Source organism: Arctopsyche grandis, chromosome 6 (genome assembly GCF_051622035.1).
Source record: "Arctopsyche grandis isolate Sample6627 chromosome 6, ASM5162203v2, whole genome shotgun sequence".
In the NCBI taxonomy this organism is placed as follows: domain Eukaryota; kingdom Metazoa; phylum Arthropoda; class Insecta; order Trichoptera; family Hydropsychidae; genus Arctopsyche; species Arctopsyche grandis.
This window is the reverse complement of record NC_135360.1, coordinates 16,267,365-16,287,356: the sequence shown is the minus strand read 5'-3', so window position 1 is coordinate 16,287,356 and position 19,992 is coordinate 16,267,365. Positions and strand designations below refer to the sequence as shown.

At 32.8% G+C, this 19,992-nt stretch overlaps 2 protein-coding genes across 3 annotated transcripts in view; one reads left to right on the top strand and one right to left on the bottom strand.

Moving 5' to 3' along the window:
* The window catches only part of LOC143913861 (uncharacterized), a 57,665-nt gene extending 52,483 nt beyond the window's left edge, over positions 1–5,182 (bottom strand). The window contains exon 1 of one of the 2 annotated variants that reach the window (XM_077433886.1): positions 3,785–5,182. In XM_077433886.1, coding sequence (XP_077290012.1) covers positions 3,785–4,948 — 1,164 coding nt within the window. In that variant the 5' untranslated portion in view covers positions 4,949–5,182. The remainder of the gene's footprint in view (positions 1–3,784) is intronic. The other variant, XM_077433885.1, reaches the window with a different exon arrangement.
* Positions 5,183–6,719: 1,537 nt separating this feature from the next.
* On the top strand, positions 6,720–15,636 carry Gr43a (Gustatory receptor 43a). The gene is made up of 10 exons (XM_077433882.1): positions 6,720–6,998; positions 8,488–8,720; positions 11,571–11,764; positions 13,524–13,671; positions 13,749–13,907; positions 13,975–14,091; positions 14,160–14,342; positions 14,613–14,719; positions 14,785–14,946; positions 15,021–15,636. Exons 1-10 carry the CDS (start codon positions 6,937–6,939, stop codon positions 15,102–15,104), a joined length of 1,449 nt encoding a protein of 482 aa, XP_077290008.1. The 5' UTR covers positions 6,720–6,936; the 3' UTR covers positions 15,105–15,636.
* The last annotated feature ends 4,356 nt before the right edge of the window (positions 15,637–19,992 follow it).

Below are 19,992 nucleotides of genomic sequence, written 5' to 3'. Positions count from 1 at the left end.
GTAGACTGGAAATCACTGGTATGAAAATAGCCGCAGATATTATTAAATCCATATTTGAGTTTTGCCATACATGGGAGGTGGAGATGATAGGGCTGTCAACATTTCAGATTAAATTATAAATTATGTATTATAAATGTTTTTAAAATTATGTACATACATACATATGTATATATGTATATTAAGTTTTAAAAATATTTTTTTATCGAATTTCATACAATATAATATATTTACATATCTACATAAATGAATGTTTTTCAAACTTTTATCAAATAAAAAAAACAATTTTAATTAATAGTCCTATATTTTTTTAACTTTCATTTACCTTTTTTTCGGATTATTACTATTTTATCACCTCACTTTATGATCGACCCATATCTCACGAACAAGTTGATTCATGTTTGTTATAAAAATTGATAAGATTTTATTCAGTTTGGTTTAAATTTATTTTTTAACATATATTACAAGTATGTACGTAAAATTTATCTACATATGTATGTATGTATAAATTTATCTACATATGTATGTATCAAATTAGAAGACTTCGCCCGAGTTCACTAGTATAGTGTTAACCAGGTATTATATGCGAGTATTTCAATACATAAATAAGAACAAAAATTGAAAGAAGACAACACGTACCGGCAACAAATAATAAGAAGGATCGTAAGACGTATCTGTAAATACAGATATAAATTTTAATAATGAAATAAACTGTTCACAGATATGAAACATGTAACACGTATTATTTCAACAACTTTACTTTCTGCTTTGGCATATTTCATATCTATAGAAAACTTAAGCACACATATCATCACATTTTTTATTATTACACACACGTGCATACGAGGTTTAAATAAGAAACGTTGGATTTAGACAGGTTGAAACTTAAAACGTCCCGTATACAGTTAACACTGACAAAACCCAACATATTATATTTCACATAGCAAAATCATCATACACACTTTCATCATTACTATAATGAGAGTAAATACATATATGGTGTATATACAAACACAATTCAGTAGCGTGGCGTCATCGGAATAGGGGGAATAAGCTTTACATTTTGGGTAAAATATTTTTCCTTAAATTTAAAAATATCAACAATTCGATTGCAATAAATTCGAATCTTCGTCCATATTGATTTTTGCTTACTGGGATTAGCGAAGTTCAGAAACTGTAATCGGCCCTAACTGAGGTAGCGGTATTGGTAGTTGATTGTTATGGTACGGTTCGCTGCGTAGTTCACTTGCACGGACTCCTCATCTCATCTCAATTCTGTTCCCTTAGCGATAATGGCGAATTGTTATATATAGGCGTTCCATCAAAGACAAAACATTTTTGATTTACTCGTCTCTTCAAGGATTTATAGAATTTTCACTAATAATATTCCGATTTGCGTGTATCAAACATCATTCTGAACTTTTTTTGTTGTTAAAATAACACATTTAATTTGGCAAGGGACTCGGTCCGCAAAACGATTTCCTCAGAAATAAATAACGAAACCTTGGAATGTTGCATTCTCGATCGATTTTTCGACAAAGAATTCAGAATATTAGGTTTAGAAGACAAACAAGATGTTATTAAGAAAGGTAGGCTACTTAAAATATTTCTATTAGAGCAAAAATGAAAAACTATACTCATCACTTCAAGACAGATTATTATAATTCAAAATTCCCTGTTTTCAAAGTCAAGGCGCGCCACCGATACATATGTATATACTTTTTTAATCAGTCAATTGACAATTAGTCGGATAAGTATTTAATTCAAATTATAATATTATAAAAATATAAACACAAGCTGTCATTCGCTAAGCGACTCATTCGAAAATAGGCCGGATTCGTAATATAAATTTATATGCCACACGTTTTAGATATACATGTAGAACCAGTCATTTTTGTTACATGCAAACGTAGTTCATAAGCGCGATTAAAAAATGTTATCTCTCATTTACAATATAAATTACAAAACCGAACAGAATAATTTCACATATCATGAACTTTACGAGTTTTTTCCAACATACTTATCATATAGTACACACATAGTACTATACATATATTTGGGTTACGAGATCACGGGTACGTCTGCATATACAATATATATACATGCATATATCTGAAACACCGTTTTTCCGGTTAATCTGACGGAGAAAATGGGTCACCACGGGTAAAAATTAGATAGTGGGACTTTGTCGAGGTTTGTGCCGAATTGGATTTAGCCCTAATCGTTCGGAGACACGCAGACTGACGTGACCTCTCGCTGACATCGGACGTCCTCTCAATTAGGTGCGAATTCTCATGAGGACATATTAATATAATCGGTGGTAGCCCGCGGTTCAACGTCTACTTCCGGTGTACGTTTGAATCTCGCGCGTGACACACATGCCGATTGACGCGCATATACCTACATACATACATATGTACGTAGAAAATAAAAACAAGATAGACATATTTATATACAGAAAAAATTCCAATTCTAAGCACATTACTCAATGTAATAATATCAAGAATTTACAATTTAGAAAAACGTCACAATCGAAGTACGCGCGAATCGATAACGATCGTCATTTATCGCGAGTTCATTTCGATAAGGGCGCTCAAGTGTGTTACAAAGAATTTCGTCGCGAATTAGACCTCTGATTCGAATACAATCGAATCAGGACCTGTCTACCTTCAAATTCTGTTTGTTTAAAAAATTTCCGGTTTAATTTGGCGGCATAGAAGTGAGCGCTTATTTATATACTATATACATACATATTTATGCATTTTTAATTTATACCAGGAAGGCCTAACAGGTAACCCCAATGTGCCTTCCTGGCGAGAAACAATGTACATTTGATACAAGTATACAAAGTAAATATAAAATTAGTAAATTTGCAGCATTTTATACAATTCAGCGAAATTCAAGATTGTTGGAAACTCTAAATTTGCGAGAAAATGGGTAAGGTTGCCAATTTGTTTGTGAAAATCAGATAAATTGGCAAACTCTGATAGGAAACGATCGATCTGGAGTCACAAACCAAGGTCTGGACAGCAGCAACCAGTGAGACTCAAACTCGTGACCACTATGTTCGAAAACGACCAATAGTCCACGCTGCTGGTTGATAAAAATAATATTTAAATAAAACCAAAAATATGTACATATGTATATAACATAATAGCTTGAGATTTGCAAGAGAGATAGGAAAGGTGATGCCAATTTAAATTGGCAAACTCAAATAGGAAACGATCGATCTGGAGTCACAAATCCAAGGTCTGGCCAGCAAAAACCAGTGGGTTTTAAACACGTGACCACTTGCTTCAAGCCATTATATGCTAAACACTAGTCTATTCTGCTGAAAATTTGTAAATAAATATAATTATACTACACATTTTCGTACATTTGGTATAAAAATACTACACATTCGTTAAAATAACACGTAATAAAATATTCGAATGGTTGGGTATGAGTACCTGGCGTCGCCCGAGTAATTTAATCGGTAGATAATTTCATCGTAAATGAGCACAATCCAATATAGAATGCAAATTACACACACGAATGAAATAATAGGGAACTACGTGATTATAATTGGAAATTGACAGCACTAACGGTATAAAGTACAATATTGCGATGCACTAGAATATAAAGTGAATATTATCAGCCACTTTTTCACGTGTATCTTTTCTTGGTTTAACTTATCAGTGTCGATTGAAAAATCACGTTTAGCCCCCATATTCAAATAGACAACTTTTGATAGCGCTTAATCTAATTTATTTGTAATGAAACCACACCGCAAATTCAATTTATTTACCTGGAAAATTAGTTGATCCGGAATTGCCGACTGCATTTCTTCGATTTTAGGATCTCTGGGGCTCTTATTGGTGATAGTACGTGACAATGAGTTCACGTAAGCCGGCGTCAGATTGCTCGGCTTCAAAGATTCCTCGTAATACACCCCAGATTGGGGCAAGAGAGTTAAAGATTTGCTGTAGCGGTGATTTGGGCTTATGAGGTTAGAATTATTGATTTTTTTACGCGTCTTCAGTCGGTTGATATTTTCATCGCTCAGGTGTTTGTTGTTAGCGAACTTTTTCGATATCGTGTTAAACTCCTCTAAAGCGTCATCGAAAGTTAACACGAGATTTTTCTTTTCGTATGACATGTTATCGAATGGGTTGTTTGACTTGAGCGATTCAATAACTAGACTGCTTTTGCTGGATTGAGTCGACGATTGGTATAATTCGTTTTCTACACAGAGCGAAGAAGCTGACGTGCCGGCAAAACTGATTCGTCCTTCTTCTTTCGGCCGTTTCTGATCGTCTTTAGATTGGACCACACCCATGGCTACGAATTCGAAACTTCCACTTCTTTCGTCCGCTCTTTTTGATGATCGCGGTTTGGAAGGTTTGGGACTTTTCGTTAGTTGGATTTTTAAATTTTCCTCTGTCATGGAAGGTATGTATTCTAAGCTACTGGTGGTCGATGCACCGGCGCTTGATTTCTTGTTTAAAGTTTCAATATCTTCTAATTTTCGTTGAAAATTGGGCGATTTGTTAGTTCTAAAAATTTTTGACATGCTTGCTCTAAAGCTTGCAGCTCTTTGCATCAAAGTCGAAGTCTTGCTTTTTACATCTCTCTCTTCGCCCACGAACGTTTTGCTCCTTTCGAACACTGGAGGGCTTATAAAATTCTCCTCTTCGGAATAGTAACTGCTACGATTCTGCAGTTTGCTATTTCGTATCGATTTTCGTCTACTTCGCTCTTCTGGCGAGTAAAATTTATTACGCCATACTACTTGGTTCTGAACATTCTTTTCTGTAGGCTCTGACGACTTTTTTCGTTCGCGAAATGATGCATAGTTCTTTTCTGTACGAAGTTGATCAATTCGTTTGCTTGTACTTGACGCGATGTTTTGTGATTTTTTATGATCAAAGCTTTGCGAATAATTCACTTTTGTCTTACTGTTACGAAACATATTTCAAATTTACACTATTCACTCTTAAACATATTTCGATGAACTTTACACATAACCTCAATTCCATTCGGTCCGGTGTGTCAGTAGGTGTTCATTCTTATCGATTAAATGAGAGCGGTGTGAAGCGCTTTGGGTGAGAACAATTTGCATATTGTTTTTTTATGACTTACGCAATAAAATGAAGTAAAAAGTTACGTCTCGCGTCTTATTCATAGTTTGAAGTATACTGAAGTTATTTTACACGTTTATCGCATTTGCAATATTGGCTGGCTCCTTATTGGCTGCCGTGATAACGATAACGATAGGGTCTTCCACCAGATAAGCTTTATTTTAAATTCAACTCAACTGAAGGTGTCAAAAATTAATACACCTGCCTTCCGAATAGTCCGACAAAAAAATATCAGTGGCAAAGTAAATAAAATTATCAAAGTTTATGAAAATGCTTATGAAAATATTTTGATTTCTAATGCATAATTTAGACACCTGTGTTTTGTTTTATAAAGTGGTGATATAAAATGCAAATAAAATATTATTAATAAAATATAAGCAACGGCTTTTCATATGCACACTTTAAATGTACTTAATTGATAACAATATTGAAAAACACGTCAAATATTTGTATACTGTGAATTTTGAGTATTTTAAAATAATTTCGTAGATGAATATTAGTTATTTTTAAATATACCAATATTTCTAGAAAAAAGTACTTAAAAGAAAATATATAATTTTTCACACATAGTAGTATGATTTTCCTATCATAGATGGCGCTATATAATATTATAAATTTGGAGAAATAAATAAATGTTTCCAATTTGAAGATTTTGATAGATTGAATTTCTGAATATATTAACAAGAATAAAGTGACGAATAATTTAAATTAATTCAATTACCATGGCAATTTCTAAAAGAAATTAAAAAATTTAGATAATTACATACTTGTATGGACAAGACATGGAAGTAATATTATATTTTATATTTTACATGACTTATTTCAGATTTTATAATTATAATATTATTGTAATATAAAAACTTAATCCAGCATTATGATCAATGGATACTTTGTATTCATCCGTAGAAATTCACCGTTACATTGAAATGATAAGAAGAAGACTAATTTTTCAATTTGTATTAAATCCCAAAATAAATTTTGCCTTTAAAATAACGCTTAAAATACTTCTAACATATGTACATAACGTCATACAAAACAATAATATTGCTATACTTTTATTGAGAGGATATATCAATGCACCAATCATGAGATATTAATCACACAGAAGCATAACAAACACAGGGCTTGTTTTTCAACATTGAAAACTTAACACTTAAGTCATCGATTTACGTGCTCAACGATGATTACCTCGTTAATATCCGGTGGTTGCACTGTTTACCTCCGTGTCACTGATGATGCATTGTCCAATCCTAGAAATTTTTTCCAACACAATTCTCCCGACTTATCAACTTGTCCAATTAATCGATATTTTGTTTTTATGGCGTATTAAACGGAGCCTCTGAAATATAATTTAAATTTATTTTTGAGTAAATATAATATAAAACATTATTTTCTATCAAGTACACAACTACTTTCAGTAAAACTTATTATTACACTGATCATGTTATAAATAAATGTTATAATAATGTAAGAAATCCAACAATTTAAATGAATTTATCTTAAATACTGTACATAAATTCTATTATCATATTAATTAATTTATATTCAACTAACAAGTGTATTTACAATTGGGATTTTAATCATATTTATTACAACTTTCAGTACAATTTACTTCTAATTTTGAATCATACTGATTTTAAAATGCCCTGAGAGCTTAGTTTAGCTCTCTAACCGATGTTGGCAACCCCTGCAAACTTCCCGTTTGAGCTTTTGCGGTAGTCGAGACTCGAGCACCATGCTCAGTGCACGATAGCTTTTAATACACTTCGAGTGCTGATTATCTACAAACCAGTTGAAAACATCATGACGCTGCTGGATTATGAAAAACAGCTGCAGTAACAGAATCAAAACCTTTAGCGACAACATCCTTTTTAATTTAAGGTTACTTTTCTCATTAATATATTTTGTTTAAGTTTTTATATTTTATTTTAATTTAAATGTGCCAATATGTACATATGTATATATTTGGATTTTACACGCGATTGTAAATACAGTTGGAAACTTTCAATTTTTCACACGCAATTTATGTGAAGTCTACATAATGATAAGCACCAGTTTTTCATTGAATTGTTTTTAAATGTAAACACATATAGTTTTGTATAATTGTTATATTATGTAATTTGTATTTGATAAACTAACTTTTTTATAACAACTAGTGCTTAAACACAGCTTCGCTAGGTATTTGTAATATAAACCGCTTAAATATGGCTAATCCAATAGTAAACATTCATTTGTTTTATTATTAAATTTATTTGAAACAAAATTTAATTACAGCTAATCAGAAATGAATAACACACACAAACAACGTACAGTCTTTGTTTTATATATAAGAATTTACAATGTCAGTATATAGACAAAATACTCAAATTCATAGATTTGAGATGAAATAACGTTATTCTAATTTGTTACATGTCAATTTATTAATCACTATTTACAATTTAATGATATTTATTAATTTAGATTATTTAAAATAATGAAAATGTTAGTATACATAAAAAATCAAAATAATATAATCAAATCCTGCTCCGATGAAGGAAAAATATGTAGATATTATAATATGCAGTCTTAATTTAAATATACCAAATAAAATGGTGTAACCAGTGGCGCACTACATACATATATCATTTTATATAATGCATAATTTTTTTTCAAATCCGCATTGTATCTTGGAGTGTAATAAATCATTGCAACAGTGTAACATAAATCATTGGAGTGAAGCTCCATAGTGACTTCTGATAATCTTGCATCTATATATGTATAAAAATACATATATCCAGGGCCGACAACAGGGATGGGGAGTTGGGTTAATGTTCCGGGGCCCGGACTACTTGAGGGGCCCCGTGTCGGGACGCCCGACTGACCGATATTTATTATATTATATTATTCTACATAAAAATTTATGTATTTATTTAATGCTTAATGTTTATTATTTTTCGATCCACGTATTCTTTGTGTCCATGTGGAATCGTACCTGCTATATCATATTTTAAAAAAGAAAAACCAACATATACATAGGTATTTTTCTAATAGTTCTGATAGATTTTTTGCATATTAAAAATATACCTATAAGATTTATTGTTTACAGTTTGTCATAGGGCCCGGAAGAATTTTTCCCAGGGCCTGGGATTCCTCTCGACGGCCCTGCATATATCCATAGTCATTAACAACTCCAGTCTCGAGCAATGTTTACATATTGTAGAAACAATGTGATTTTTACTCGAATGTTGAATTTCAATTCAAACTAGTAGCTACATATGTAAAATAAACATTATGCTAATTTGGGTCATAGTTATGCGATTTGCAATGAAATTATTCACATTGAGGCCAAGCACTGAACTGAGTGGTATTTTTTTTGTTAAAATCTAAACAGGAAGAGGAGAAAACCTACCAAAATAAGTCCACTACAGGATGAGAGTGCGGGCGCGTGTGCAGCTGTCGTTGGAGGCGCGCACGCGTTCGTGCTCGTGGTTTCTCGTGCAACTGGTCTCGCACCTTTGGGATTTGCACGACTCGCGGGCAGCACGAGAGCGCGTTCAGCACGATGGCTATTGAACATCTCCAGGCTGCATTGCATCATCAGCTGCCTAGTCCTTACATTTTTGGGTAACTATCGTATCATACATAGCAAAATTTATATCAATATTTTTCAACCTTTTTAAAAACCAAACACAAATAACCCTTTGAATGCTGACCAAAGCCGATTGGCGTTTTGCCAACAAGTTCATGAACCTGAAATACGCCGTTAGGCGCTGTATTTTGAGTATGTAAAAAGTAAACAAGAATACTAACCGCTAAGCCTTTCCAGGTAGCATTGAAAAAAAATGCATTGAACATGGGTCGTGTAATCCATGTCATTTATTTGTAAACGTTTATAAAGACTCGTTTACTACGGAATTTTTGAATTTATAACCATAGCAGAATGGAAATTACTCGATGGAAATCCCTAACTGCCGAGTATTTTAGATTGTGGCTTGGCATTTAGATTGTGAGCATTACATTTTAACAACAATGAAGAATATGGAACTAGTTTTGGAAAAATACATTCTTTTGTTTGTTTTATATTGTTGCAAGATATTTTTATTTTATTTTATTTATTTTTAAAATTTTTTTATACATCATCAATTAATCAAGCACACTCGTCTAACAGATTGCTCCAAAGCGACGAGTGTGCTAAAAAGATTAAGAAAGGACAACAGGAAAAAAGTACATGAAATTTTACAATTAAAAATACGTAAGACAAATAAATAAACATGTCATAAAAAAAATGAGTGTGAAAAAGGGGACGATGGCGGGTCGATATCACACTCTCCGGAGCATGAAGGCCCAACTCAGCCAGGATAGACGGACAGGAGATATAGCCTCTAAATATGGAAAACAAGAACTTGATGAGGGCAACACTCCTCCTGTGTTCAAGAGAAGTGTAGCCGACCATACCCATGACGAATTGTGAAGGAAATAAATATGGATAAATCCCATATTGCTCCTTATAAAGCAGTCGAAGAAAGCGTCTTTGGATAAATTCAAGTTTCATAGATATGTATATTAGAGAGTCTAAACACACATTTGCAAAACTCGAAATCCTCGGCGGAAGTTATCTATCTAGGGTTTGTTTGGATTAGCTACAATTTTTATACCTGCTTTCTATTGTTAAATAATTTTAGTTGGAAATTTTGGCGAAATTTTCAGCGTGGCTGGCTTTAAACATAAAAGACGTCAGCACTCAAAGGGCTAAAGTCCAGTGCACTTAAATAATTATGGAAAGCTTTATGTTCGGCATACCAGAAACGGAACACATGAGTTATTAGTATGGTGAGGGTAGCTGTCATACCCGAGTGAATGAAGAGATTAAAAAGATCACATATGCATGTATGTATGTATGTAGTTAGAAGAATAGACGAGAGGTGGAAGAAAGAAGTGCTAGGGTGGCTCGTGAGAATTCACAGTGGCGGGGCTGCAGAGATGAATTGGGTTGTGGTTGCTCGTTGACCATACTAGTGACCAAATGCAAACAAATATAGCATGTGTATGTAAAGGCGTTTTTTTAGAGGACTTTAAAATGAAATAAAATACATAAAAATCGTAGTAATGGCCATGGTATTAGTTTTATTGGAATATAATTTTGTGCCATTAGTGATTAAATATGATATCGAGCAAACTGGAAAATAAAGCGCAATCTGGAAGGCAAATTTTCGACCGTTTCTTCAAGCAGTTGGAGCCGTATATCGGCAATAACGTGGCGAAGGCTTCCAAGTCGTCCATTGTATCTGGTTTATTGGCGTAGGCTAGCGATTGCATATATCACCACAGAAAATAATCCAAAGGTGTTAAATCAAACGATCTTGGAGGCCAATTCAAGCCCGTAAAATGGACGTAGCGCAAGGTAAGTTTCGCGAACTGAACCGCGATTTTAGAAATAAATTTACACAATTTTCAAGCGTTGTTCTGGCGTAAATATACATATAGTAAAATGGCAAACCAAATTGAGCACAAATCAGCTACCAGCTGTCAAATTGACAGTCGCTGAAAAAAGCATTGCCAATTCTAAAAACGAACTTCTAAAAATATCAAATTTTACTTTACTGGAAAGCCTGAAGGCCGCAGCTCATATGGATGAGCCACCACTGAGTGGTACCCAAGTGTAAGCGGGTGAAAGAAAGACCATAAGTGAGACAAGTGAACGAAATAAGAATGAAGTAAGAGGAGGCTAGTAAAAATGAGTGGGGTTAGAAATGTAGATGAATGTTATGGTGAAGATATACAAAGAGGCAGACGACCCGCGTTTTTTTTAAATACATAGTTTTGCAAATGTAAAATAAAGCGCTAGACGTATTCTGGTACGCTAAGTCTGTACTGTCGCATCCCTCGCTATGATCTATGTCTATACAATGATAAAATAGTGATATTTTATCATTGTATAGACATTGGCTTTATAGTGATCGATAACGGTGATTCTTATATTTGAAGAAATGTAGGAAAAACTTGTCGAAATAATAAGATCATACGAATTGCATATGCGCATGCGACCTCGGTATGATTAATCCCTGTGGTGTAAAGATACACCTTTCACTGCTGGAGTTCACGTGCACGTTCCGTGCCGCACTTTAGAGTGTGTTCTTACCATTACAGAAGTTTTCACCCAGCAGATAATTGGCTACAGTGACACTTTGAAAGACATTGTTCTGAGAAGTATGACCAATTGAAAGGAAAATTATTGGATTGTATGCTTTTATGAATGAAATGGAGCGAAAAAACGAACAGTCTCTTCCTAATTTCAGTTAATTTGGCATTGAGAACAACAATACACAATTCCCATTAATCAGCTGTGAAATTTTAGCTAGAAATATATGTAGAAGTTGTTTTATATATGTAGATATAATCGATACTCATGCAACTCACATGCAATAAATGTTTAATTGTATATCTTGAAATATTTTTTTTTGTTTTGTATTGCAGTCTGTTTCAGCTTGTTAGGGCTAGCACGCGAGTTACGCACTGGACCCACTGAGTCGGTGCGTATGCGCAGTATGACAGCTAGGGTTGTCGGTTCTTGTGATGTTCTAGCTGTCATCACAACATCAGCTGTCGGTGTATATGGGGCTCCAGCACGTGGTCGTAGGATTCTACGTGTGCTCAAATTGTTGGCAACGGCAAGTATTGAATTAGCAATTAAATAGGTACTTGTCGGGTAGTCGTAGTCGACTACTCGCTTCCGCTACGTAGAATGGTGTGTTTCACAATGTGGGCAAATACCGTAATAGAGAATACCATTTTTTTCTCATTGATATTTAGTAGTGTAAAATTTAATAGACCGTTTATTTGAGTTGTTTTTTTTTTATTGAAATCTCTTTATTATTTGTATATACATATGTATGTATGTACCTACGGGTCTATCTCACGGGATCGAAAGTGAAAAGCCTGAAAAAGCAAATATAGGAAGGCAAAGATCGAAAATCGAAAGATCCTAAGTCACAAGATAACAAACGGGTGCATGGTAAACGGTACTATGTATATATAATATAAATGAGTGGCATGCGGTGAAATTATCTCTCTTTTTGTCATACAGCCTTGTTAAATGTGCGCGCGCAGGATTCGGGAGGAAAAGCCTGTTCCTCTTGTTTCTGTTGTATCCTGCTCGCGCAAATTAAGTGAGGATGTACGACGGGGGAAGAGAGACTTTTACCGCACGCCACTGATATGTATACTAACCGTTTTTCATACGTATGCATGGTAAACGAACATTTTCGACTTTTTAACATTCGGTGCGGTGACGGTCACCCAATATAAACTGCTTAAAAATGGCGAATCTAATAGTAAATATGCATTTGTTTTTTTATTAAATTTATTTGAATCGAAAAAAAATATATATCGAATCGTCGTCGTAGAAACTTTGATTTGTTTTCGATGTTACCAACCAACATTACATACTTACAAAGTCTCTTTAAAAATTTTATATTAGATTTACACATCAAAAAATCAATATCTGAGCTTGAAATCTACCAGAATTCGTTGGGTTTTTAAAGGCTATGGGTTTTTTTTCCCTTTTTCATACGATTCCTCATTTTCATGTACCTATTTAATACAAATGACATTTTTTCACTTCAATTGAAATGTTTGAATTATTCATTTGTTATAATTTCAATTGCGTACGGCCAATACTGACTACATACATATATGTATATTTCCATATTTTTTAGTATTATAATTCTAAAATGCACGTTTTTTTTTATCAAGTAGGATAAATAAGATCTGAATCTATAATATATATGTATACATGTACAAATGTGTTTAATATTATTAGGTTAGGTTCGATGATTTTTCGTCTTATATTAAAAATTTGATTATCATATATATAATAGCGTTATTCTGTGTGTGTCTGTGTAAGATAACGCTCATTTTGATTTGACATACATATGTACATATGTGCGTCACAGCTAAAATAGCTTAATATGCCATAACCATGCACAACACTAGTATAATACATAACGGTGTGTAGTGAAAAAGTTTGAATTGTGTATGTATATCTTAGTAGAAATTTAAATGTGTTTTTAATATGAGCTTAAATATTGCGTTTGTTTTTAATATTACTTTTTTATCTTCGGGAAATCTAATATATTCTTTTATAAACTTTCAATTTTCTTCACTAAGAAATTCATACAGAAAGTTGTGATTTAAAAAGTCGACTCCAGCAACGGCTTATCAACTTTCAAATTTGTAAAGTACCAAATCTTTTAAGTCCAACTTAAAATATAAGCTACAAAAATTTTGTTCGTAGGCGGATATAAATTTATCCGTCATACTTAAAAATAATCCAAATTTGAATCGATGGATGCTCATTTTAGCTACAAGTCTCCTGTATTATTTTAAAATTTCATTTCAAAGCTATTGATTGAACTGTATAACTTTCAGGTCGACAACAGTCTCGGCTTCAAAGTGATACACTCTCAAGAGAGGAACTCTTGTTTGGTTATTGTAGCTATTTTAGTAGCCTGGACGAGTTTACTAATCGACGACTTCAGTTTGTACGCCAATCAAGCTAAATTGAAGAATATGCAATGTGAGAATTTCACTTCAAGACTTACATATTTACATGTATGATGTTATTTATTCAAGTAGAAAATATTCAAATTTCAGATTTCTTGCTCCAAAACTATTTGGCATTTTATTTGTTGTATTATGTTGTCGTTATGCTTGAAGTGCAATTTGCTTTCACGGCACATTCCATATATCTTCGACTGAAAAGATTGAACGACGTTTTGACTGAAACTGGTAGAAAATTATCACTCATTAGAGGTATGTTTAAATGAAGAATATACGTATTTTAATTATTAAATAAATAAACGATATCAATATTTTTCAGAGCCGACAGATCGGTTGCAGAAAACGAAAGAAGTTTTTACCATCAAAGTTCGACCATCTGGAATAGGTGGTCCGAAGAAGTTTGGAGCTCTCGTTGATTCTTTGGGTCTAATCGCAGGTCTCATATAGATAACTCAATAGAAGCATATTAAATCTTCACAATAGTTACAATGTAATTTTTAACAGATGAGAACAAACTAACATCTCAAGAGCCGGCCGAATGCATAAGACGTCTTTCTGAATTGCATGGCACATTGTGTGCAGCAGCTCGCGAAGTCGACGCAAGTTTTGGACTTCCTGTTCTCATTATATTAATCAGCACTTTGCTCCACTTGATTGTCACACCGTATTTCTTGATACTAGAGATGGGTATGAATTTTTAAATTTAAATATATTTAGTGTAATATACAAACATATGTATATCAGAAATTGAGCTTAAAAATAAAAATGGACTTGAAAACTTACACATAAACAACAACGTCGATATTCATCGGCCATACAAATCGTGACTGCGATAGAATCTCTGTACGCCGAGGTGTGCAAACAAATCATATGTTCCCTCGTATTATACGTATATGGAATTTATGAATCGATGACATAAATCTATGTGGTTTTCAAGTTGTTTTGTAAACTTGTTAGGTGGGGCACATCGTCCTCATTATCTTGTGCTCCAGTTTTTATGGTGTACTGCGCATGCTTTACGACTTCTACTCTTGGTAGAACCTTGTCACAGGACGAAAAATGAGGTATGTTATTTAACAATTGCTATGACTAATGATATTTTTGAAGTAAATAAAAATAATCTTCTTAGGCGGCAAAGACTGGAGATATAGTGGGTGAAATGCTGGGACATTGGGAAACTAGCAACAGTATACTAAGGCGTTTAGAATTGTTTTCTCGACAACTTCTACACAGGACTCCAAATTTTACCGCTTTAGGAGTTTGCAACTTGGATCGTCCTCTTATCGCTAGCGTAATTATTTTAATTATATTAAATACAATTTGAAGTTTCCATAAAAAAATTAAATACAATTTGTTACATTTCAGGTAACGGCAGCAGTAACGACGTACTTAGTAATATTGATACAATTTCAAAAGCAAGATGATTTAGACACAGAAAGAAAAGAATAAAAATATTTGTAAAACTTTGTATTTTGTACTGATTTTTTTTCGTTCGAAAAATGTAGGATGTTGAGTAATACAAACTATGTGAATGAATTTATCCAATAACGGTTGAGAAAATTTAAATTTCGCCAAAGCGGTTTTGAATATTGGATACATTTTATATAAAATCGTTTAGTTTACCTTAGCCCTCAAAATCGGTCTGTGATTGGTTGGAACTTTAAAGGCTCAAATGGCTAAACGTTAGGGTCGTCAAAATATTATGCTAAAGGAAGTATCATATTATTTATTAGTGCTTTATTTATTTTATGTGAATAGATGTAGTCCATAGCATTTCTATTATATGTTGATATTTTTTAAATCATATGAAAACTCTCATTTATTTTACTCAATCAAATTTAGTTAATTATAAAATATATAAGAATTGCAAAAAAAATATTTTGAAGTCTCTAATTTAAAACCTTTACATACATATTACAATAAGTACATATGTATGTAGCTTTGACATGCCTATAAAGATCGTTAAAATAAAGGTATTTTAAAAAAATTATATTTGATTTAATAACCTAACATTATCCAAACTGAATTTTTATAATAATATACTATTCATTAGCGTATTTAATATTTTATAATATATAAAAAAAATCTCAAGCTCAAATTTTAAAATTTAAAAGCGATCGATATGAAATTAATAATTTGAATTCATCGACGCCAATCGGTTGCGCGAAATATAAAAAAATAATCGTTTAAATAGAAATTTCATATCGTTCTTTCTATTGCCAATCTAAACGAAATGAAGAATGGTTGAAATTTGTTGTTACTTCTGCCAATCTTACAACGTTTGCCTTTATATGTTACAATTATGTGTGATGAAATTGTGAAATAGAAAATATTAGTCGCTGGTTACGTGTTAATCGTTGGCCACGTGGATTTAAATAAGACATTAACCTCCTCATTCCTGAATTTTTATTTATTGTAGATTTTTTTTCTGAAATTCTTTTATTTAGTACCTATGTATGTTTGTACATATACATACATATATACATTAAAGAGGCATGAAAAATATTTTTTTGTGTTTTTCCGATTTTTTGTTGTGGAAAATACAGCATGTTATGTTTCTGACTTTTTCATAGCAACGGTAATTGCAAAGTAACATCGTGCACGAATTGCCATATAACATTATTCTCGTACGCTATATGACAACACTGACAAAACTCAACGAAATAATATGTTGTACATTATGATATATGTATAACGTAATTAAATAAATAAATAAAAGGTACCGGAAAAAATATATTGAAAATAGCTTCAATAACAAAAGCAATAAAGTTAATGTACATTGGAATGTGCACTAGGTCAGAGGAGTTTAATGCCAATTAAGGTTATATTAATATATTGCTATCACTTAACATTAATATATTGCTATCACTTCACTTAGTGTTTCGAGAGGCTGAAGAACACGAAATTAACAATTAATTAATAAATCCATTGAGATATCTATGGATTTAGACTTGTACATACATTTTTACAAATTGTTTTACATTAAATACAGAAAATTTGTGACAGCAGGTAGGATGATTTGTTTGCCAATTTTGAGGAACCATTTTAACAATGATCAGATAAAATTGGCAAACTCTGATACGAAACGATCGACTTGGAGTCACAAATATCCAAGTCAAACCAGCAATATTAATGATTATTCCGGGATCGAACCCAATAATCTCTTGGTGCTAAACATAAATGCAACCACTGAGCCATACTGCTGGCATTTTATAATGTTAAAACTTATGTGGTGGACGACCTTAACATTTTTATTCATATTTGATGAAATTTCTTATATTAAAAGTTATGTATGTTTATTATAAAATACACTTCAAGCCATTATAAGATATCATCACTTCATAATAATTCCTCTCCAGTCGGTCAATGCTGATGATCGTGACCTCTATGAGCTTTGACACCTGAGGTCAGAGAAATGTTATAATAATAGAAGGGCCCTTACGAATAAATAGATTGTGTCAATATTACATGGTACGTCTCCATAACTACGCTACAGCGCACGGAATATAATCAATAGTCACCGGACCCAGAAGGTGCCGCGTATTGTTCAAAGGTTGTAAATGCATTGTTAAAGGTTTGGCGAACCATTTTTACAAAGGATTTACAACAATGGAACAATGGATAGCACTGTGACTATCCGGTGTCTAATAATCAGATCAATTTACATGTTTATTGTGTATTTTTTAATGCATTGTGCAATTTTTAACGATGCTTGCCCATCTTGCGAGTAATATAAACAAACAGAGAAGTTTGAAGAAGAAGAAGAAGAAGAAGAAGCACCAAGCGTATAAAATTATTTAGGAATGTCTGTGGACAATCGTCACTTGACAAAAATATAACGCCTAAAGCCACTTCTATTATTATAGCATTTCTTTGCCTGAGGTGTGGTTCATAATAATAATTATGGAGATAGAATTATTTTAGTAACATACCACATATAAATGAACACCGTTTGAACGTTTTTCATTTTGCTCAACGAAAAATATTCATTTGTTTTCATCGATTACACAACTCGGAAGGAAGTAACACTGTTGCTGATTATAAATTCCAATCACGTGTCGGGATTATTGTGACAGCCCTGACAGTGGGTAAATGCGCGCGCACCCTTCCCACCCCCTCTCGCCAACCACTGCAGACTTTGTATCTGCGAGATCACTCACTGCACGCTGTTCCGGAGTGCGGAACGTTCTGCTACAACGATCCGCTCGCACAACGTGACACATTTCGATATAGCGAGAAAATCTGCCGCCGGCACATCACCGGTCCACCCCTCCCGCTAACCGCACCGCTCGCCCCTCGATAGAGGTAGGAAATTCATTTTTATATTTTTCAATTTTTCACACAGCAATGCCGATTCCGACCATGGACAACATTTTTCCGATGGGGGCAGCAGCTTTGACAGGTGACCGTTGTTACGTCATGTATCATCATTTTTGTAGCACAATTGCTTAAATAAATATGTTTCAATTATAAAAAAAGAATTCAAATAAAATATATATATCGTTTGAAAATTAATGATTTTGTTTTATGTATATTTTATTATTTCGATTTAAATTTATCAGTACTTGATATGAAATAAAACATATATTATTTGCTTTTTTATATTTTAATGAAAAATTTCAAGTGATTTCTTACATTTTAATTCGGAAAATTTGCTATTCATCTGAATTCTTAAAAAAATAAAAAAACTTTTCAATTTGTTGAAAAGTTTATTAAAGCGTTCTTTTGTATATATGTACATGTATATTACATATTATATTCATTTTAAATCTGTGATTAAAACACTATACCGTTACTGCAATATAATCCGGAAAATTCACTGTACATATAAATACGTACAATATTCATACATATATACAAAAAGCATTAATCTTATAAAAGCGCTCTATTAAATCGTTGTAATATTACTATGCTATAATTAAAAAAAATCAATGCGTATTTAAATACATATATACATATGTACATACTTTCCGTATTTAAAACTTTTAAATTGATTAAAGCGCTCTTTCATTGTTTTATTTATGTAATATCAAATTTATTCAAATATGAATATATTTGTATTTTGAACACCTTACTACATACTAAACCAAATGTGGAATTATTTTAGAAAACTTTTTATGGTGGTTTATCATACATTGAAAATAAGCGCGCGCTTGGGGCCCCCGAATCTTGGGCCCCCCGAAATGGACCTTTGCTACCAATATTTACAACAAATTATTATCATTGTCCACAGTACGTTTGTAAGCCAAGATTAAATGAAATTAATACATATATTACATAGTATTTTAAAATAGTACCTATTTTATTCCAAACACTGTTAGTGTTTCAAGTGCATATAGTAAATAAAAAAATATGGTTTTGTAAAATCCTAATGAAAAATCATAAACTGAAAAGCATAAAAAAAAACTCATTTAGCATTTTTTTTTACTGAAGTGAAGGCCTCAAATTTCAAATGCGCCCGAGGCCCCCCATTTTCTTGATCTGCCATTGGCTATATACATATGTACAATCATTTACAAAAGTTTATCGTTATAAAGGGTTGTTTGATTGCTTGCAGATATCTTATGGATATTAAATATTATTTCATAAAATTTTATCATAGGGTCTAGCGCCCCTATTTAACGTCGAAAGTATCGTTTTCGCATACAATCGCATGCATTTTATATCTACACCCATACACCGTTTAGAAATCGATAGCAGATGCAGTACTGCTACTGCACTCGTGTAATTTTCCCTCAAACAAAGACAATCCCTAGTCAAATTTGTATAGAGATAACTCACACCCCTATCTTTCATAATAATACAAAAACCGGATGAATGTATTATTTTTTTATAATATTTTCATGACATTTAGCGGAAACGCGGCGCATTAGCGCGTCATTCTTCTTCGGCGGAAACTAACGCGTAATCAATATGACAGGTTAAAAGGTTCCAGCGCGGAAAAGCGACGCGGTTTAATTTTGTCAAATTTTCATTACGTTTTGTTTGGCTACGGTTTAGTTGATTTAAACGGAAACTCGCGAGAATAACAGCACTCGTTGAAAGCGGTAGATACACTCGTTTGATTTACGACGCCACTTAGATACCGCAAAATACCGCTCCCTGAGAGATCAGATTCTTCTGAAGGCGTCGTCGAGTGTTATTATTACACAGTACTGAAATTTAAACGATGCCGTATACATATATTTCACTGCCTACATACAAAATTACTTTTGTATGTGTGTATTTGTATATATTTCTAATTGTTTCTCTTTCGGATGAGATCGTTTTTTCATTTCCTGAGCAAAAAGCAACAGATGGTCGATCTTTATCCTTTGGCCGATTTCCCATTTTCTTT

Excerpts from the sequence above, each read along its gene's own strand:
- Gr43a (XM_077433882.1), top strand. The coding sequence starts at position 6,937 with ATGAAAAACAGCTGCAGTAACAGAATCAAAACCTTTAGCGACAACATC. Across the intron at positions 11,765-13,523 it reads TGCTCAAATTGTTGGCAACG|GTCGACAACAGTCTCGGCTT; the intron begins GCAAGTATTGAA and ends TATAACTTTCAG. Across the intron at positions 13,908-13,974 it reads AAAATTATCACTCATTAGAG|AGCCGACAGATCGGTTGCAG; the intron begins GTATGTTTAAAT and ends AATATTTTTCAG.